At 36.1% G+C, this 20,629-nt stretch overlaps 2 protein-coding genes across 2 annotated transcripts; one reads left to right on the top strand and one right to left on the bottom strand.

Annotated features, from left to right (window-relative positions):
* The first annotated feature begins 1,245 nt into the window (after nt 1-1,245).
* Nucleotides 1,246-7,496, top strand: LOC131951856 (mucin-2-like). Its single transcript, XM_059314259.1, has 9 exons — nt 1,246-1,326; nt 1,844-1,897; nt 2,340-2,432; nt 2,619-3,755; nt 4,121-4,325; nt 4,975-5,081; nt 5,415-5,573; nt 5,799-5,920; nt 7,382-7,496. The coding sequence occupies exons 3-9, from the start codon at nt 2,348-2,350 to the stop codon at nt 7,451-7,453; spliced, it is 1,887 nt and encodes a 628-aa protein (XP_059170242.1). The 5' UTR covers nt 1,246-1,326; nt 1,844-1,897; nt 2,340-2,347; the 3' UTR covers nt 7,454-7,496.
* A 658-nt stretch (nt 7,497-8,154) lies between these two features.
* Nucleotides 8,155-20,000, bottom strand: LOC131951865 (alpha-protein kinase 1-like). The gene is made up of 4 exons (XM_059314272.1): nt 19,815-20,000; nt 18,166-18,411; nt 12,870-12,995; nt 8,155-11,096 (listed from the first exon to the last, which is right to left on the bottom strand). The coding sequence occupies exons 1-4, from the start codon at nt 19,992-19,994 to the stop codon at nt 10,644-10,646; spliced, it is 1,005 nt and encodes a 334-aa protein (XP_059170255.1). The 5' UTR covers nt 19,995-20,000; the 3' UTR covers nt 8,155-10,643.
* Nucleotides 20,001-20,629: the final 629 nt, after the last annotated feature.

The following is a 20,629-nucleotide window of genomic DNA, read 5'->3' as shown; positions in this document are numbered from 1 at the left end:
TGGTACCAGAAACCCTCATTAGTCTCTGATACCAGTCCCCCATAAGGATCTGGTACCAGAAACCGCCCCCCCCCCCCCCGGAGAAAAAAGTCTGGAACGAGCCTAAACATACATATTTAACAACAGTTCACCGATCTGTTCCATTTGCGATTTCTTTTACTCTCTTATATGTCCTTCGGCACAACATTATTTTTATGAGCTGAGCATTTCAAATAGTTGGGGGCTGGGGGGAGGGAACTTAGCTCTAGGAGATGTTTTGACTAATTTATCATGTATTGAACTTGTAAATCAAAGTTTATCGATGTATCATGCCTAATTAACATACTCTTCGATTCAGGCTCTACATATGTATCAGTGTTCTGTAAAGAACCAGGAAGAATCCTGCTCGTATGAAATGTACACAGATATAAACAAAGCTGATTGTCTCTTTCCAATATGTATTTGATCTGGTTGTAAAGAAGCTACGTATTAAATTATTCAAAGCACGATTCTTTTAAAAGCGGCATGATATCATGGGATTATTTTTATTTTAAAAGCTGGTTTTTTTAATGAAATACATAGTTGATACGTTGACTCTGGCTAAATAGCTAGAACATCAAGAAGGTCTGGCTAAATACCTAGAATACCATGGTCTAAAATAACAGGAGATTATCAGGTTAACATCAGGTTAATAATAAATATACAACGGCTTCATTAAGATTGTTGTCACACCTGCAAATGTTTGAACAATTTGAATTTTTTTTTACTCAAAGCATTTTTTAACATTGGACACATTTTTACATATGAAAATATTTTTAAGATTTAAGTGACTTACACATTTTTGTGTCAAGGATTTATTGATTTAACCTCTAAACCCCTTCCTTAACGCCTGTTAGTGATCGGCGAAACCGAGATAACATTTTTTATTCTTCATAGTCACAAAACTAAACACTCGACAAATAAATCTTTTTCAATATTCACTAAATAAATACTAGCGTAAGACTTGTTAAACAATAGTCTTTGTTTTTCGTATCTATAACATAGTATATTCTTGTTAAGGTTATTATATGTTATCAACTGACGACACTATTATTTAAAAAATTAAGGATGTTTGTGGAGAGTGTGTGTAGGGGGGGAGTGTGGGAGAGGGGGCAACACTTCTTAATATGGTCACGGCTTACCTAACTGAACTATATAATCTGCTGCTTCAGTTTCATACGCAATTTTTACTGCTGCTGTTCAGAAGTTCATGAGGCGATCTCAAAATGGGGTCTTCGTGCATTTGCTTAATTATTTTAACTTTGTTTTTTTCTTTAAATACATCAGAGTATGCTGGAATATGCAGTCGTAAGTATATTATTGTTTAAATTTAAATTCCAGTAAAGCGAGGGTGTATTAATTAAGTCTGTATTTTCAACGAGATAAGACACAGTCAAAATAGTTTTAGGGTGAGGCAGTTACTTAGGTGATGGATAATTTTGTTCTTCAATTACAAACCACCTGATTAAGTTATATATTTAGCGGACTAACATTTACTACCGCGTTAATTAAAATAAACTGACACTTATTCATTTGGAAATGTATAAAACAATGCAATTGTAAAGTTATCGTGTTTAAAATATTCTAATAAAGCAATTTGTTAAAAAACGTATTTAATAATAAAATAAAAGACATGAACAATGTAATTAACAAATTGATAAACATTTGTAAATAATTTTATTTCTAGAATAATGAATCTTACAATCTTACTGTTTTTAGTTTATATTTTAGTATGTACTTTCTTTTATAACAATAAAAATAACTCAATAAGGAAGTAACGCTTCTGTTAAAGACTATTTTTTTATTTTATCTTGTAAATTTCCAGAGTACCAGCTGAGAGGTCTGTGTAAGCTACTGTATTATGCCAGGATATGCGGCAGTAAGTCGATAATCTAATCCAGTTTTTATAGACCAGTTCCACATGAGGGGAAAATATACGCCGTCATATTATTTGAGTCTAGTACTATTTAATTTATCTCTCTGTAGATAAGATAAACAATTAAACTCATAAGGATTTGTTTGCAGCCTAAGATTTCTCAATCACTTAGTAGAAGATAATTTCCTCTTTTTTTTGGCTTGAGGTGTATCAGCACGTCCTTATTTTCTTTGACACTTGTAATAAAATCACGTGACTTTGCTGTTCATAAACTATTTTGATAGCGTCAACCTTATTTACGTCTCTTAGGAAATGCTCGCGTACTAAAATATTTTAACAAATTTTAGACGTATTTCAACCAACATCATTGTGACTTTCTTTTACGTTGCCATTTACCTGTTTGTCGTTGTATTTAGTAATTTAATCTATACCTTGATAACATCAGAAGCCAACATGCCGTGCCTTCTTTCATCCCCTGAAGATCTCACTGAAACAGTCGACCCAATGACTCAACAAGAGAGGTCATTCTGTGAACTGAGTAAGTAGCGCTACATAGTTTAGGTTATGATTATTGTGATGGTGCTCATAAGGAGTGGGTTTAGTCAAAATTGACAAACATTGTGCGACGTCATGAATCTTTGACTCCTAATGTTTTATTTCAAAAAAATAAATTCTTTTAATATTTTATTTATTTTGATAAATAATATCCCTTCTTTCCATTTAGAATGTAGTCAAGGCAGTTACGACATGTTTAGTGTGCTGTGTGATTGCGACATCAACATAGCAACGGGGGGAATACCTGAATCTCTTGAGGCCCAAGCAACGTCTATCACACTCAACCTCAAATCTGCTTCACCTACCACATTCACTATCCAACCCAACACCACAACAACTTTTACCATCGTGTCGACTTCACCATCTAAAACAACTACAATTACCATCGTAGCTTCCTCAGTCATCACAGAAGATACAACACCGACTACCACAGCAAATACATACATGAATACTGCCACTCCCTCCACTACCACCACAACTGCAACTCCAACTACTCTAACAACTACAACCACCACAACTACCAAACCTACCACCACAACTACCAAACCTACCACCACAACTACCAAAACTACCACTACAACTACCAAACCTACCACAACAACTACCAAACCTACCACAACAACTACCAAACCTTCCACGACAACTACCAAACCTACCACCACAACAACCAAACCTACCACGACAACAACCAAACCTACCACGACAACAACCAAACCTACCACCACAACAACCAAACCTACCACAACAACTACCAAACCAACTACGACAATGACCACAACCCTTACAACGTCCACTACAACTTCAACAACCACACCCACTACAACAACAACCACACCCACTACTACAACAACCACACCCACTACAACAACAGCCACGACCACTACAACAACAACCACACCCACTACAACAACAGCCACGACCACTACAACAACAACAACACCCACTACAACAACAACCACACCCACTACAACAACAACCACACCCACTACAACAACAACCACACCCACTACAACAACAACCACACCAACTACTACAACAACCACACCCACTACAACAACGACCACACCCACTACAACAACAGCCACACCAACTACAACAACAACCACACCCACTACAACAACAACCACACCCACTACAACAACAACTACACCCACTACTACAACAACCACACCCACTACTACAACTACCACACCAACTACAACCACCACAACCGCCACTACAACCGACCCGCCTACAACAACAGAAGAAGCTACTACTACTATAACTACAGTAGAACAACCTACAACAACTACAACGCCTCGACCAGGTAATTATTACTATCCTAAGATAAAAGCTAAACCAATTCTCTCGCACTATGTTTTTGGTGTATATTTTAAACAAGTTAAATGCATACCTAGAGATAATCACATTTGCTCGGTAAAGGAACTGCTATTCCACTAGAAAATCTGACACAAGAACATAAAAATAGTGTTAAGAGAAATCTAAAATTTTCAAAAATAGTTTGTCCTAAACCCGAAAACTTTCTTGTCAAGACACTACATTTATTTTTATTATGTCATAAATAAAAACGTACATGAAATTTTAAAGATAAACCTTGAATAGTTCCCTCTTGAATCACATCCACAACGAAATATTCACTATTGTATTAACACTTTCTGTTGATCTCTCTAGAGACCTGCTACTACACGAGGAACAGACCAGCCCAGCTTGGTACAATAGTCAAGAGAATGTACTCTGGTTCTGATGTTCTCACAGAGTACGAGTATCCGGGAGTTGTCGGACTTTTTAATGCAAATAAAGTCTTCCAGTGTATGGGCACGCTGTTGGAGGAGGACGTAATTTTGATTGACGCTTACTGTTTAGCTGTAGCAAACAGGTAATGTGATATATAAGGCAACGTTAAGTGGATCGGGTATCTCTTTGTTCATTGACAGTTTTCGTTTAGATTGGCTAACTACTGTGCGTATTTGATTAAATCAAAACTAGTTGCTAACTGAAAACAATTAAGTGGACATTTTAAGGGTCAGGTCGGTCAAGCTCATGGTTTCTAAACAGAATATCCCGGAGTACGAACCCCCGGGCTGATGTGGCTCGATAGCCTGGGACAGCATCCTATCTCGGAGAGACAACTCCAAAATCAAACAACTGCTGTCTTATTCTTGGGTGGACAAAGGCTATGGAAGCAAATCCAAAAAGAAAGCAGGCTGAAATCGGATTCAACGGCCTCAATGGTGCATAACCAGTTGACACGTAATACTTAATTATGTTGGAGGGGATCTCTTCTAACATTAAAATTAAGAACGAAGTAGAAGAAGAATGGAAATTTCATTTGTTAATGTTCAATAATTCTAGTGAAAATACTTGAGGCAAAGTACAATTTTTCGCAAAGAAGCTACTCTTCATTTTAGTCTTTCTCACAGAGATTATCTATAAAAATGCTGGTAAATGCTCAATTGAGTAATTGGCTTGTAAACTATTAAGAATAAACTATTACAAATGTCCATGTGATTGCTTAAACTCGACAGCTCCAAAAATGGACCACTGTACGCCTCTGTTGGGTCTTACCAACTGCCAGACGTTACAACTAACTTACCTTACCTGGTCGTATCGTCTGCTAAATATCTGGACTCTAGTAAGTTTTAATTTACAATTAATAGACAGCTGTCTTGTGTCTTGCTTATATCTAATTTGTTGTCTTAAAAATTAGTTTTATTAATTAATGACAAAATAAGCTTCGTTGTTTAAAGTCTTCTTTGTTGTATCTGACGATCGTGTCTACTTTTTCATCAGCGACTGGTTGAGACAATACTGACATGAATGAAATTTTAATTCATGTAATAAAAATAAAGGTTATTGACAATGTTAACTCTTTATATATCTTTGGCAATATTGAAGGAAATGACGTTAGAGATCTGTCTATATATCATGTAGTTATATCTTGTAAATTAAATACGTTTCCATACAGCTTTGACCAACAAAAATTTGTACACAATATCTCTGAGTTCTCCTGTCACTTTTGATGACCGCTGTGTCCAGCCGGCCTGTGTCCCCAACTCCCATGTCTATTTGGCTGATATTGACCACACAGACTGTAGGGTTGTGGGCTATGGTGATACTTCTGATAGTAAGTTTGCAATATTGAATACATCAGTGTTGTTTTACTTCACGATATTTTTGTCAGCTCTAACCATCAGTACAACTTTGTGAAGCATAAGGGTGTTATAGTCAAAATATAGACAATAGTATATACTTTTTCGGTTAAGTTTAACCTTAGAGTTTAGGCTTAGGGTTAGGGTTATCAAGAATAAAGAGCAAACGTTATTTTACCTTTTCATTTCTTTATTTTAAGCTACACCATCCTCAAGTCCAACACTGAAGGAAGTTAAGGTCACACTTAATCTAGTTAGCATTAGCGGACCTATCAGATACACAAGAATGGATGTCATCAACACAAAAGCTGGGCCTTGCTTCGTAAGTTGTATCCAAAAGTAGGGATTTGCACATTCTTTTTGCATTTAACATTTGACATTTTTTTTATGTGGTAGGTAATATATCTAAATTAAAATATTTCCTTTGGACAAACACACAAAGACACACACACACACACACACACACAAACACACACACACTCCCTCTCTTCCGCACGCACACGCACACACATGGGCATATATATATATATATATATATATATATATATATATATATATATATATATATATATATATATATATATATATATATATATATATATATATATATCCCCAGGGCGACCACGGAGCTCCACTGATTTGCCGCCATAAGGCGACAGAAGAATGGATCACAGTTGGTATGACCACGACAGTTGGGTACCCGTGTTCAGAGTTTCTTCCAGGCATCTCTTCGGGGGGGCGAAGCCCCCCCCGAAAAAATTTTACCGCCCCCCCGAACGAAATGAAATTTCTATAATTTATATAGAAAATATATACTTTTAACAGTGTCCGCCCCCCCGAAGAAAGTTTACCGCCCCCCCGAAGATTTCAAGTGCCCCCCCCGGAGAAAAAAGTCTGGAAGAAACACTGCCCGTGTTCTACTGGAAAAACCGCGTAAGTGGCGAATCTTACCAATATATTAATTGACAGATTGTTGCTCTCAGATACAGGCGAGGTTTTCTGTGTTGAGATCCACTTGTCATCTTACAACAAAAAGAAATCTAACCGAGCGTGCTTGTTGTTTAGAGTTCGCCGGGTCACTTGGCTTTTTATAAAATTTGACGCAACAAGAAAAAGGCTGAAAATCTGTGCAGTGAATGATTTGTAGGTAGAAACATCTCTTAACTTGATGCTCATTTACTATAATGTATTACACACATTTTGTAACTGAATCGTATGAAGCCAACCACAGTGACGCTACTAGTAATGAACAGTTCCGAAGACAAAAAACAGAAATTATGTTTTTTTAAAAAACAACAGGAACTCTATTTACTTTAAGAAATATGATGTCTACAATTAATTATTATATTCAATGAAATGTTTAAATGTATTCGTCCAAAAGGACCAATAGCACATTTGCATCTATTATTGTAAATAAAAGAATATATATATTTTTTAATTTGCTCGTTTTTAAAATTGAGGGTTGAAAATCTAAGCGTGTTATGTTTCTAATCTTATCATTTCCCGTCAGTGTTCAAGACACACGGAGTAGCTGCACTAGAGTTTATATGTTTCATCGGCATAAATACAGCCAGTGTGGTCAGTACAAACTTCTGCCGCCTTGGTTTACCTAATAATGATTCAGGTACCTAATAGAGCTGGGTGGACTCAGTGACGTCCTACTGACTCGCGTCCAGCACCGGAACTCAAAACTCTCAGGCTGTCAATTGGGTGCTCTAACACCCGACCACGTCCCCCCTCCCCCCACCATTATGCTTCTCATGAGACCATGATAATGTTTCAGACAACCCGGTGCGACCACTTTCCTGAGCGAGGCAGCGAAACCAGTATTCTACAATGCTCTACAGGCATTTAAATACATACCGGTTTAGGGGAATCCACATGGGTGTCTATCAAAGTTCATAAAAAAGTTTACAACGTGGTACCACTGTTATTGAACAGAGGTAATTTCAATGTTTTATTATAAAATTTAATGAATAAAAATAAAATAGCACGATGCATGTTTTTTTTTTCTTCTCTTCAATATTACCGCGGAATTATTCACTCTCAGAACAGTAATCACCACAAAATGAGAGTTGCGACACCATTGGGTCCCATCTACCACCCAGGTTGTAGCTCGCCTTGATGATTGTGGGGACCGTTCACTTAGGGGTCACTCTCTCGCAGAGGCTTATTCATCCCTATAAGTGTCAGAGGGGAATTATAAAAAAATATGAATTTGCCCAATACCATCTCCCATTCACCGGCCATGGACAAATTTTTCTTGATTTCCGACATTGGCCGGTCAGTTCGCGGACTGACCAGCGATGAGCGGTCAATGTCATTTATTTTTCTTGATTTCGGACATTGGCTAGCCAGTTAGTTTGTGCCAAATGCATAGAACTCACACTTTCCGTATTGTGTGAAAAGTTAAATATCTAACTATTGTGTGGGATGATTAAGGTGCGTTAAATTGTGTATTTGCTCTGTGTCTTCGTGCACTAGCTTTGGTTTAAACTAAAATGATATAAGCCTGCCATATTTAAATGAAGACAATAAATCCCTGAGATGTTTTGTAACAATTTATTTAATGCAAGAAATAAATAGGTAATAAGTTAAAGATCTGGTTGAACAATCTGACAACAGCTAGAATATCACGTTGTAAAGTAACAGGAGAATATCAAGTTATCTTCAGGTCATACAATTATTTACAACAGGAAATATTTAGATTATAATGTTAAGACCGGTATTTTATCAAAATTTAAGATCCATATTTTATAAGGAAAACATTTCCAAAAAAAAACTAAAAAATTTTTTTTTTTGAACAAGATACAATATATTTGCAATGTGTACTATAACAATTAATGGAGTAGAAACAGGTCGAAATCTAAGATCCCTGCCGTTTCCTATTGTATTTAAATTGGGGTAGAATTCTGCCTGTCTTGACTGCCGCATGTTTTTCTCTTGAGAAAATTAAAAATAAATAAACGATTCTAAAAATATTTCTTAATATTTTTAAAAAGATTTAAATTATGCCATATAGAGTGGCTAAATGATAAACATTACGAAGAAAGGGAGTTATCTACAAAATAGCAGCTATAGTAACAATTACTAGCTTATAAAAACCAATGAATAAATAAAGGAATGCTTTGAGTTGAGCTAAAATAGGGATATAGATGTGCTAAGTTTAGGAGTTAAATAGCCTAATTTAAAACTAATAATTATTAGTTATTAGCGCACAGACTATATTATAATTATCAACAGAAATTAAAATATGTATTTATGTTTCTCCTAAGGTGTTCTACACCGGTCACACTGTCTACTGTGCCATATATTAGTTAATCTTAAAGCTTCTATAGTAACTCATAACACTTCTAATCCAATCATAAAAACTACATGTGTGAGTTATCTTCTCATTAAAAAAAACAACTATAAAACCTTTTTAACGACTAAAAGTTCCAGATAAATTAAAAATGTGCTAGCCCAGCACTCAATAATTACTGTGCTAATACATGCAAATTTATTAAAGTATTTAACATCAATCTCTGTAGAATAAAAAAACTAAAAAACATTTTTAATTTATATCAATAAATACATAAAAAATATTATCAAATGATATGTAAGTCATTACAATAAAGCAAGTAGATTTTTTAGATCACACTTAATAAACTAAACAAAAACATCTTATACCGGTTACGTACAACATATTTGAAAAAACTGTTAAAAAAATAGAAAACATAAAAAAAAAATTTAATGCAAATTTTAGGTTATGTACATGAGGAATGAGGCTATTCTAGTTACCAGAAATACCATACCTCAGCATACAACAGATCAACGTTAATTTCTGTTCAGTATTTTTAAAAATCAATTAAATTACCGGATTATATTCATGTTAAAATGTTTAAAAATAACTTCTGATTATGCTTGAGGTATTGCACAGATAAAAATAATTGTAAATAAAATATTATTTTTTGTTTTGATATTGAACTAATGCTCAGTTTAAAAACTACTGGCATGGAAATCAAAATACAGTAAAACTTATAAAAAGTAGGGACATCTGTTGAAGCTGTTACATTCAGTTTAAATGGCACCCATTGTAGGGAAGGTCAAGATTTTAAAAATTAATTTATAGATCTACAATAGCAATAGGAACAAATTTTATGTAAGAATTAAGGGGATAGGAATATATTTTAATAATAATCTGAGACATGGTTGAGATTTTAATTTGTAGAAAATTAGGTGTATTCAATCTGAGAAAGGTTTTGTGAAAACAAATATATAAATTTTATGGCAAGAGAGGCTTAGAATACATGAAGTCAAAATTTTAGTCTGTTTTTACAATCTAAGAGTCAGCTCAAAATACAATACACAAATTGATAAAAAAATGTTTTCCACAAATGGAATACACAAATCGACACATGGTAATACCATAAATATCTTATTAATTTTATCAAAATTGTATATATTCTTACATGATATTTCTTAATGATGTATGAAACACAAAGTCATGTTTTATTTATTTTATTAAAATTTAAGTTAAGAAAAAAGGGCAGGACCTGATTTTAAAATTAAAAACTGTCAATAAATTTTATATTAAATGTGTTAAGAATAGTTGATTATAAATTATAAATAGGTGAAAAAATGAGTTTGCAACAAACTTCAAAACTTAATGTAGTGAATGAAAACATATAGAAAGAGCAAACACTTTATCCTATTCCTAGATTAAAGTTATAAGAAAAAAACAGCAATGAAAGTATTTCTAAAAATATGTTAAAGGCTATCTAAATTAAAAAAAAATGTCCTTAGAGTGGTATATAATTTAAAAACAGACACATACAAAGCATGGTACAAAAAGGTTTTAGTTAGAATTTCTTATTATTATAAACAGCTAGCAATCCACAATACATCAGTGCTAATAATATCATAATCGTTACTTTTGAGTCAGCACCTATAGGGCTGGTATGTAGGTCACCAACCAGTTCTACGGCTCAATAAAACCTGCATGAGCCATAGAACTGTTTATTGACCTACTTACCAGCCCTATAGTAGACTATAGCAGTCCAGGCTTAGAAAGAAGGCTGTTTCTTCAAGCTTCCAAAGGCTTTAACATTACTCCGATGATCCTCTTTATGTTTTTTCTTCAAGCTGTTTTTCTTCATAATTGTCTCTGCTAACTGATCATTCTCCTTAATTGTCTCTTCAATTTTGTGCAGTCCATTATCCCTAACCAGGCCATTGAGGTGACCTTTCTCTACATGACCTATGAGGTCCTGCTCAAACTTCCTCCCGCTGTCGTTGGTACTGAGGCTGTCACTGTCACTGCCCTTGACCTCCTCTTCCTCCTCCTCCCCCTCACATGGCTCGGGGTGGATGAAGTTGTAGCACAGGTTGTTGCAGCGGTGGCTCTTGAAAACTTTTCTGATGGCGGCGGCGCCTTTGTCTGTGCTGGATCCGAACCTGCCGTCCACGGAGTGAATGCAGGGGGTGGTCAGGAAGTAGCCCTCGTCACACTGGACACCCTGGTTAATTGAATTAAAATAATTAACTAAAAAATTTCACTGATAATTAGAAATAAACTACAGGTTGAGAAATATATAACATGGATAATAAACTACCAGTCAAAGGTTGGTGCTATTCAAATAACATTGTAGAATGAACTAAAATAAAAATAAAAGTAAGTTTGTCTTTTTAAAGTGAAATGACCACATAGTCTACACGTAGCAATCATTATAAAAGACTACAAAATTAACCAGGACTTTCTTTTAATGACTATGAAATAGACATCCAAATTGGTATTTTCTAATTTGGGGTATATGGCCCCCTTAGTCTAATGGACCATTGTATGATTGCGCATTGGAAATCCAAACACAATGCGGTATATGGCCCCCTTAGTCTAATGGACCATTGTATGATTGCGCATTGGAAATCCAAACACAATGCCTGGGCGGTAAGATGAGAAGAGCCAGATGTTGCCCATGTATCACAACCGTGGAATCAGCAGTGTTGCAGGAGCTGCCCAACTATACTAAGCCATAACCAAGCTCTAAGACACAAAAGTCCCAACACAGTTTTAACACTAAACCATTTGATTACCATACCTAAATCAACATAACTACCTATCCATCACATGCATATTGTTTGAAAAAGTCTACTGTCGAACAGTGGCAAGAGAAATACTGCTTCATTGTAGCCTACAACATATTTTTTTTATGAATGAAACATCATAAAAAAGTTACTAGGCCTAGATTTACTCCCTGTAGAAAATAGTATGGTTCTCTCCATTAGGACAGAACGAAATAATTTTACTTGGATTATTTCCCTTTGATTACTTAAAATTCTATTCCTTAACATAATTTGGAAGAGATCGATAACACCCAATCTTGATAATTTTTTTTAAAAATTTCACCATTAATAATAAGGGGCCTAAATTTCAAACATCTTCAAAGAAAAACGAATGTTTGCTTTACGTTGTGCACGATAAATCGTTTTAATGAGTAAATACGACGAGAACAATAAATTACGACCATCCCTTTAGCTTAGAGCAGGGGTCGGCAACCTTTTGAAGCGGAAGAGCCAAAAGTTACAATTTTCAAAATTTCCCTGGTTTTAAAGAGCCACTAACATTTTTTTTATTTCAAATATTTTTTTTTTTATTAAGATTATTAGTAATTGTTCAAGGAGCTGGAGAGCCGCATCTTGATATCAAAAGAGCCGCATGCGGCTCGCGAGCCGCAGGTTGCCGACCCCTGGCTTAGAGAGACACCAGCCAATTGTAAGGAATAAAAAATCTGTAAAGCAGAAATAATTCTATGATTTTAATGCTATTTGTACACACGAGGGTATAGTTATTATATACACGATTCTAGCTAATTAAAACAACCAATGCAAACGAATGTATAAAAGTATAGTTACCCAGAACCCGCACAGATTGTACAGTGTTACTATTGTTTAGGCCTACGTGATTAGATCTAATTAATAAGACCAATACAAACGAGTTTGTACAGTTACCTGAACCCACGTAGAACGTGGTGTTACTACTATTGTCTACAGTCGTGATTCCATCTAATTAAAACAACGAACACAAACGAGTTTGTACAGTTACCTAAAACCCTCATAGGACGTACAGTGTTACTACTAGTCTATACAGTCATGATTCCATCTATTCAAATCAACTAATATAACGAACATTATTTGCCCTGGAAGCCGCATACGTACAGTGTTACTACTATTGTATAGGCTTATGTGAATCGATCTAATTAAGAAAACGAACACAAACGTGTTAGAACAGTTACCTGGAAGCCACAGAGAACGTATTTGCCCTCACTCTCCTGGAATGTGAAGTGAAGAAAAGCGTCCAGAGTCGTTGGGTCAGTCTTCATACGCTCGCCCGTCTTACGTATAAAGCTCTCGTACTCACCCTGTACACACAGAACGAAATAACACGGATAGAAAAAAGTAAACAAAATAACAGGTATAGTAAAAGTAAACAAAATAACACGTTTTTAAGAACTAGCAATCAGTAGGGCAGGTGAGTTCAAATGTTTTTTGGCTTCGGCATATAAAAGGATAGTCTGGTCAGCACTATGTCCAGCCACCTTTTGTTTCCCTAACTTGAGTCAGTTACCCATCAGAGCTGGGTGAACTCAGCCGACTTCCTGCAGAATCAAGTCCAGACCGACATCCGAAATCGAGACTTTCGGGCAAGCAGTCTAGCGCTCTACCGCCTTACCAAACCTTCCCATAACATGCATAATCGAAGTTAATTTTTTTAAAACCTAGTCTCTTTCTTGTTAATTCTGTACAATGTCCAAGACAAAAGTTTACCATATTTCAAACAGACTCTTATCCCCGTATAACAAAACAACTACCACCAGTGTTAGAGCAGGTGTCTACTTTTAACTACCAGCAGTGATATATTTGTAAACAAAAGCCCACCAGCACTCATATATATGTAGATTCTAACCCACCAGCAGTCATATGTGTAAACAAAAACACACCAACAGTCACAAAAAAAAAAAAAAAAAAACACCAGTTATCTACCTTAGTACAATGTCGCGTTGACATCTAATGACTTGTTTCATAAAAAGTGAATCTCCTACTTTTTAAAAAACCCAACCCTTTAAACATTGATTTTTTTTTCCTGAGTCGGTCGCCTGCTTGCGTCATCGGCGTTGTTTTTCATCGTCTTCAAAACATCTGATGTACGTCATCGATATCACGTGAATCACAGATGTCATTTAATATGTCAAGCTGAGAACCTAATGTCAAGTTCATCACTGATGTGTACTTGTACAGAGCGTGGGTTTGTTGAATACAAACACCGCTAAATTTAATAGAGGATTTCAGGTTGAGTGGTGTTTTACTATTTTAAGGCATACGTTTTATCGCTATAGTTTTAAAGCTGATGTTTCTATTAAATGATTTCATCAAAAGCGCAACATAATAATGAAATACTAACGATACAATATAGTGTGTATGGTATAATATACTGTGTGTATATCACTGTGTGTTTATCTACTGCTAAATAAAAGATATTCGGGAACATTATTGTGCTAGCGTGTAACATCGTATAATATAATATGTGTATTTCAATGTGTAAATGTGTATCTACGGATATACATAAACTGTATTGTGCTGGCGTGTAACATCGTATAATATAATGTGTGTATATCTATGTATAGGGCCTAAATCTGTATCTACAACTAAATAAAGGGTAGTCATGAGTTTTATTGTGCTAGCGTATAACATCGTCTAATTTTGTATATCAATGTGTAAATGTGTATCGACTGTTAAACAAAAAACGGTCATAAACTTTATAATGCTAGCGTGTAACATTGTATAATATAATGTGCGTATTTCAATGTGTATCTACTGTTTAATAAATGATTGTCACGAACTTTATTGTGCAAGCGTGCAGCATCGTATACAATGTTCCCTCTAAGGACCAAGAGTGTGTGTGCAAAAAATATGTTGTGTGCGCGGTGCTAAAAATGACTTGGGCAAGTTTATATGTATGTTTAGGCTAGCAATTAAGCAGAGTAATGAAGGCAATGATTTTGATAAATTAATAGTATAATGTGTGTGACTAATGGAACGTATGCAATTAAATGGAGATACGAATACCATCAAAATAAAAAATAAATAATAAAAACTTTCAGAGTTATACTTAGACAACAAGTTATATGGTCGACTTACTATGTTAAAGTAAGACAGTCTTATGGTAATAATGCTAATACCATAACGGTAATACAAACATAATAGTTTAACATATGCAACATTTAATAAAGCTGACTTAAAAACAAATATTAGCTAACCTTTCAGGGGCATTTATTGCAATTTCTCGCGTCTAACCTTACATTGCTTCCACACCTTATATGCTTTGTTTAAATCCACATCCTCTCCAGCATTGAGATATAATTTAATTTGCATTAGATTCTCCAAATGTGTGGCTTACGTGTATTTCGTGCTTGCACTTTTATTATGTTAATAAGGCTAAAACCTTGTTCGTAATCAGCACTGCATGCTTGGAAGGTACAATAATGTCACTTAACTTTGCAAGTGAGCTAAATTTTGTTCTTTGTTTTGACAAATCTTGCATATTCAGACATATAATTTACAGAAACAGATTTGAGTTTTTTCACTTTATCGAAATTTGGAGTCGTTGTATTGGGTGGTAATTAACTGATCATTTGTTGTACGTAACCGGTCTTTGTACTTTACGCATAGTTCTTTGATATCTTTGACGCCAAACTCAAATGCACATTTTTTTTTAAACCTGTAGAATAAAAAAAAGATACCCAAAACTGCAGTTCATCTCCTGGAAACCTAACATTTAAATGGTCGCAGACTGATTGTATGTACTGTGTGGTTTGCCTTGTGTCGATTCTTTCGTTTAACTCACACTTTTCTTGGCTTTAATGTTCAGTGTAGTGCTTTGTTACGGCTGTTTTCAGAGCTGAGTTATTCCACTAAATACGGTTTTGTAGAATACAGAATTGACTGGACGAAATTTAAAATAAAGGATTAGCATTTTATGTACTGTTATGCCATCAACTATAAGCGTGTGGAATGAAGCTGCTCGAAGTTCTGTCAGTATGTTCTTTACAACAACTTCGTTGATTACTTGAACAAACTCAAAGTCGTATTTCTTACTTCGCCAACTGTCTGGTATAGAAACATACTTCCCCATGTGGTTATGAATCAGTTGTACCGACAGCATCGAGGCGTTCATCCTTATGGTAAGAAGAACATTATCCGTTGGGATTCGAACTTGATCCTCGTTTGACCGCTGGCGCTAGTTTTGCTCAATTAGTTTTCCTCGCTCAGTGTAAGTTTCAACTGGCAGACGTTTAAGGTCAGTTCCATGTGAGCGGTTGTACGAAATCGCAACATTTCCTACGTAAACACGAGACAATAAATGACGTTTTCAGTAGTCAAGCGCCCATGATTCCCAGAGCTTTCCTGTGACCAATTCGTTGCTCTTGTTGGTTTTGTTACAAGTAGTAGCAGCACAGAACTTACACTTCAGTCCAATCTCATCTGAATATTTGTAGATGCTTTCTAATTCAACCGAAACATTCTTTGATCTGGCGTATCAGTTGTTACTTTAACTTTGAGCCATTCAAGTTTAAACGAATCTATCGCTTTTTTGTGCCACATTGTTGTACTGCTTGTTACACACATTTTTTCCTCAACATTTTTAAATAGTACACAGTAGTGGACATTTATTCCTGATTTACCTAAGCAGTGTGTGCATACTAAAACATTTCGATCCACATGCACGTAATAATCCCAAGAATCTGATATATAATATATAAATCTTTAAACCAAACACAGCAAAAACATCCACCTTAAGTAACGTAAAACTTGCATCTGACTTGGCTTAATGGTCAAAGTTTCAAGATGAGGGGGAGGGGGGGGGGGGGTGCGGGGGCAAGCGACGATTAAAAAAACTTGCAGGGTCAGCTTCAATTCACAATACAATGCAGGTATTAGATGTCAGCTCTGGTCAGTTTTTGGGTAAACCATTAAATCAAGCAATGGGAGTGTCACACAGCCCCGCTCAGGTGAGAGTTAAGTCATAAACTAGACCTGTGCTATGACAACCGAGGTCACCCCCTCCCCCCCGTCAGTGATAACCGTCGTTTCTGTTTATACCCCAAAACACAAAGACTGTTCGTTTAACAAAACAGGCACTAAAAATGTCGCTTAATTCAAGCCACTGACCACAATTAATTTTTTTAGTGAATCAGGCTCGCCCGACGTTCTGATAATCTGTGCGCGGGGTCAGAAAATGTCTGCGCGGCACATTTGAAAGTACTGCGCGGCCGCGCAGCCGCGCAGCTTAGAGGGAACACTGATCGTATAATATGTGTGTAGGTCAATGTGTAAATGTGTATCTACTGTGAAATGATAGAAAGTCATGATCTTCATAGTGCTGGCGTGTAGCATTGCAAACGTCATTGGTCAGCAAAAAATTCGCCACCTGAGCCCCCATGTAGGCCTATATCACGTCTACTTCCCCCCCCCCTCCAGTACGGGCAATGATATGACCAAATGACAAATTGTTTGACATTTGGTTCAGCTAATGTTTCAAGTTTCAATGAGCGTGGGATGGAATGAACATTGGTTGACAGGTGGGTGATACATACAGCTGAGGGGAATAGAGAGGTCAGGTAAAATGACGGGCAGATGAAACGTACAGGTGAATTCAGATTTATTAAAGGTAGACTAAGTGAAATAAAACGGCCGAGCGGTAGAGTGCTAGCCCGAAAGTCTCGAGTTCGGATCCCGGGTTCGAGTCTATAGCACGTCCCTGAGTCCACCCAGCTGTGATGGGTACCTGACTCACGTTGGGGAAACTAAGGCGGCTGGGCGTAGTGCTGACCACACAATCTCCATGTATGCTGAGGTAATTAAGACTAATGAACCCTACTTCATCTGCCCCATGTGTTTTGGACACGAACGGGAAAAAGATGATGATAAAGTGAAACAAGAGTGGGTGAACGGGTACATAAAATAAAAAAGTTGATGAAATGTGTAGTTGAAACAGGCACATAGATAGATACAGTTTCCATACAATAACGGATACGCTCACATCTAAGAGATATACACATATAGGTGAAATAGACAAGTAGGTGAAACAGAAATGTAGGTGAAACAGGTAAGTATGTGAAATAGCGATAGAGGCGAAACAGAATGTAATTGAAACAGCCATGTAATTGAAATAGACAAGTATGTGACACATAAATGTAGGTGAAACATAGTTGAAACAGAAATGTGGGTGAAACAGACATATAGATGAAACAGAATGTAGTTGAAACAGGTAAGTATGTGAAGCAGCCATAGATGTGAAACAGACATATAGTTGAAACAGCCATGTTATTGAAACAGACAAGTACGTGACACATACATGTAGGCAAAGCAGACATATAGATCAAACATAATGTAATTGAAACAGAAATGTATGTGAAACAGACCTGTATGTGAAACTAACAAGTAGATGAAACAAGTAAATGAAACAGCTATACAGGTGAAACAGACGATTGTACAAAACAGATTCGACCAAACAGCACCATGCCAACCGACCTTCTTGATGAGATTATCCTCTATCAGCACCCACTCCTTCTTATCCATGTGCCGTGTCTTATGCCGGGTCAGGTAACATCCGACCCCGATCCTCTCCACCGTCGACTTGAGGGGGAGGGTGAAGTTGATCCGGCACCGTTCGTCCGGCACGAATTTGTTGAACCGTTTAGCCAGCCGGCGGGCTAGCTTGTGTTTCTCGATCTCCGTGTCGCACATCTCTTCGGTGCCGGCCGCATCACGGAACACCTGGGTAGAGCAAGGGATCAATTGGTTTAGCCGTACCACAACAATTGTTGTATTGGTTAATTTGGGTGTGTGTGTATTGCTACAAAACAGTACTACGAAACAGCACCTTAAATTTTAAAAAATTAAATAACTGTTCTTTAAGGGAAAAAAGTATTTTAAAACAATTTCTGCAGTAATACTTAGATACGGTAGTGCAATACCACCTTCAAAAATAGTTAGATGGAACTAGTTCAGTTATCAAAAATTATTTAATAAAGCTGCATTTTCAGTAATCTAAATTTATAAAAAACGACCTATAATTCTGCCTAAATCACTAAACCAAATGAAATACAAGTTAAACTGGTTTGTCTCGCTACGATATGGAGAAATTTCTGGATTCGATTTTCTGATTACTTTTATTTTAATTGTAAAATATGAATGTTAGGTTCGCAAAATTTACCTTTGTTTATGAGAATTTCAGAAGCTCCTTCTAACTTTATAAGATATAAATTCTTATAAAAAAAACATAGTCGTAAGTTTTTAATTAGAATTCGCGAATATTTTTTGAATTAATCGGTTCGCGATTTTTAAAAGAAAATTCGCGATTTAAAAAAAAAAAAAGATTTGTTAGTTTTTATCAGAAGTAAGCGCTTTTTGTATTCTGCAACGTTATTTAAATTTATAATCAGTGATAAGCTTGAATAAATATTAATGACATAATTTAATTCACGCGTTCATTATTTACAACTTTATGATAATCTATTACGGTTTTCTTTCTGAAGAGAGAGATAAAACAAAGTAACTATGTTATTTTTACAGTCAGACAAGCGACTCATAGAAAACAGAAACCCAACGAAAATATGCCATAATCATCCATAATACAGCTGATGACTTGGTAATTTAGGGGAAGAGATGCGTGTATTAGGAATACAAGGTGCTTAGATTAGCCTTACAAGATGTATGGATTAGCATTGTCACATGCAAAATTTAGCATTACAAGATGCGTGCATTAGCATTACATGATGCGTAGTTTAGCATTACAAGATGGGTGGTTTATCACTACAACATGCGTAGTTTAGCATGACAAGATGGGTGGTTTATCACTACGACATGCGTAGTTTAGCATTAAAAGATGCGTGGTTTAGCACTGCAGGATTCGTAGTTTAGCATGACAAGCTTGGTTTCGCATGTCAAGATGCTTCGATTAGCATTACAAGAAGCATGGATTAGCATCACAAATCATGTTCGAGCCCGCCTTAGTCTTCAGTCGGTGGCACCTGACAGGCTGTCACGCCCAGAATCAAATGACATCACGCAGGAAAGTCGTCTCTCGTTACCAATCGATACAACAGATGTTTAGGACTCATCTTTCCAATTATTCGTCAAAAAAAAAAAAAAAAAAAAAAAAACTGATAAAAACTTGCCTTAACTACGGCATGCTCTCCCTTCCTTGGCCCCTTCCCATCCAGATGACCGTGGTAGATCTTCTTCCTGTTGCCTTTGGCCGCTGAATGCGTGTGGAAGCTGGCACTGTAGTTCTGGCCCTTGAAGTCTGGGCAGGAGGCGTTCGTCTCGTTAACCAGGTGGAGCAGTCGCAGGGACATGAGGAAGGTCTGGGGGGGGGGGGGAATTATTAGCAGGTATAGACATATGGACATACATGCATAGACACACATAATATATAAATACATGTATGTGTGTGCTAATTACATGGTATGAAAGTAAGGTAAATATGTAAATATATGTATATACACGCCTAATATATAAATGCATGTATGTGTGTGATTATTACATGGTATGAAAGTAAGGTAAATATGTAAAAAGAGATACAAAACAATCAGATGAGGAGGTACTTTTTAGTTTAGCTTGGGTTTCCCCAAAAACAATCGCTGGACACACACACACATATCAGATATAGCCTCAAACCTAGCGCCGACTCTTGCCTTAGCTCAAAACTAAACACAAAACTCACCTAACCCTCAATCCGAAACTAAACGAAATCCTAACCTAAAGTGTAAACATATAGTCGCCAGCTAAATACAACGCACTCTAAAGCTACACTTTACAATAATTTTTCTATAACATCTATAACATTTGTTATAACTCTTAAAACATATGTGTAATACATTTGTTAAACACGGTAAAACCATGTAATAGGAATGTCCACGGGCCTAGTTGGTGGCTTTGCCAACACATTTTATCATAATTAAACATTTACACTTTTTAAATCGTCACATGA

Source organism: Physella acuta, unplaced genomic scaffold (genome assembly GCF_028476545.2).
Source record: "Physella acuta isolate Inbredline_101_S28 unplaced genomic scaffold, ASM2847654v3 ptg000833l, whole genome shotgun sequence".
In the NCBI taxonomy this organism is placed as follows: Eukaryota; Metazoa; Mollusca; class Gastropoda; family Physidae; genus Physella; species Physella acuta.
The sequence above is the reverse complement of the archived record's forward strand: the minus strand, read 5'-3'. Positions and strand labels throughout refer to the sequence as shown.

Coding starts and splice junctions, on each gene's coding strand:
- LOC131951856 (XM_059314259.1), top strand. CDS start 2,348: ATGCCGTGCCTTCTTTCATCCCCTGAAGATCTCACTGAAACAGTCGAC. Junction 5,082..5,414: donor TGCTAAATATCTGGACTCTA/GTAAGTTTTAAT, acceptor GTTTCCATACAG/CTTTGACCAACAAAAATTTG. Junction 5,921..7,381: donor CAAAAGCTGGGCCTTGCTTC/GTAAGTTGTATC, acceptor ATAATGTTTCAG/ACAACCCGGTGCGACCACTT.
- LOC131951865 (XM_059314272.1), bottom strand. CDS start 19,994: ATGTCCCTGCGACTGCTCCACCTGGTTAACGAGACGAACGCCTCCTGC. Junction 18,412..19,814: donor GAGAGCATGCCGTAGTTAAG/GCAAGTTTTTAT, acceptor TGCTCTACCCAG/GTGTTCCGTGATGCGGCCGG. Junction 12,996..18,165: donor AGGATAATCTCATCAAGAAG/GTCGGTTGGCAT, acceptor CTGTGTGTACAG/GGTGAGTACGAGAGCTTTAT.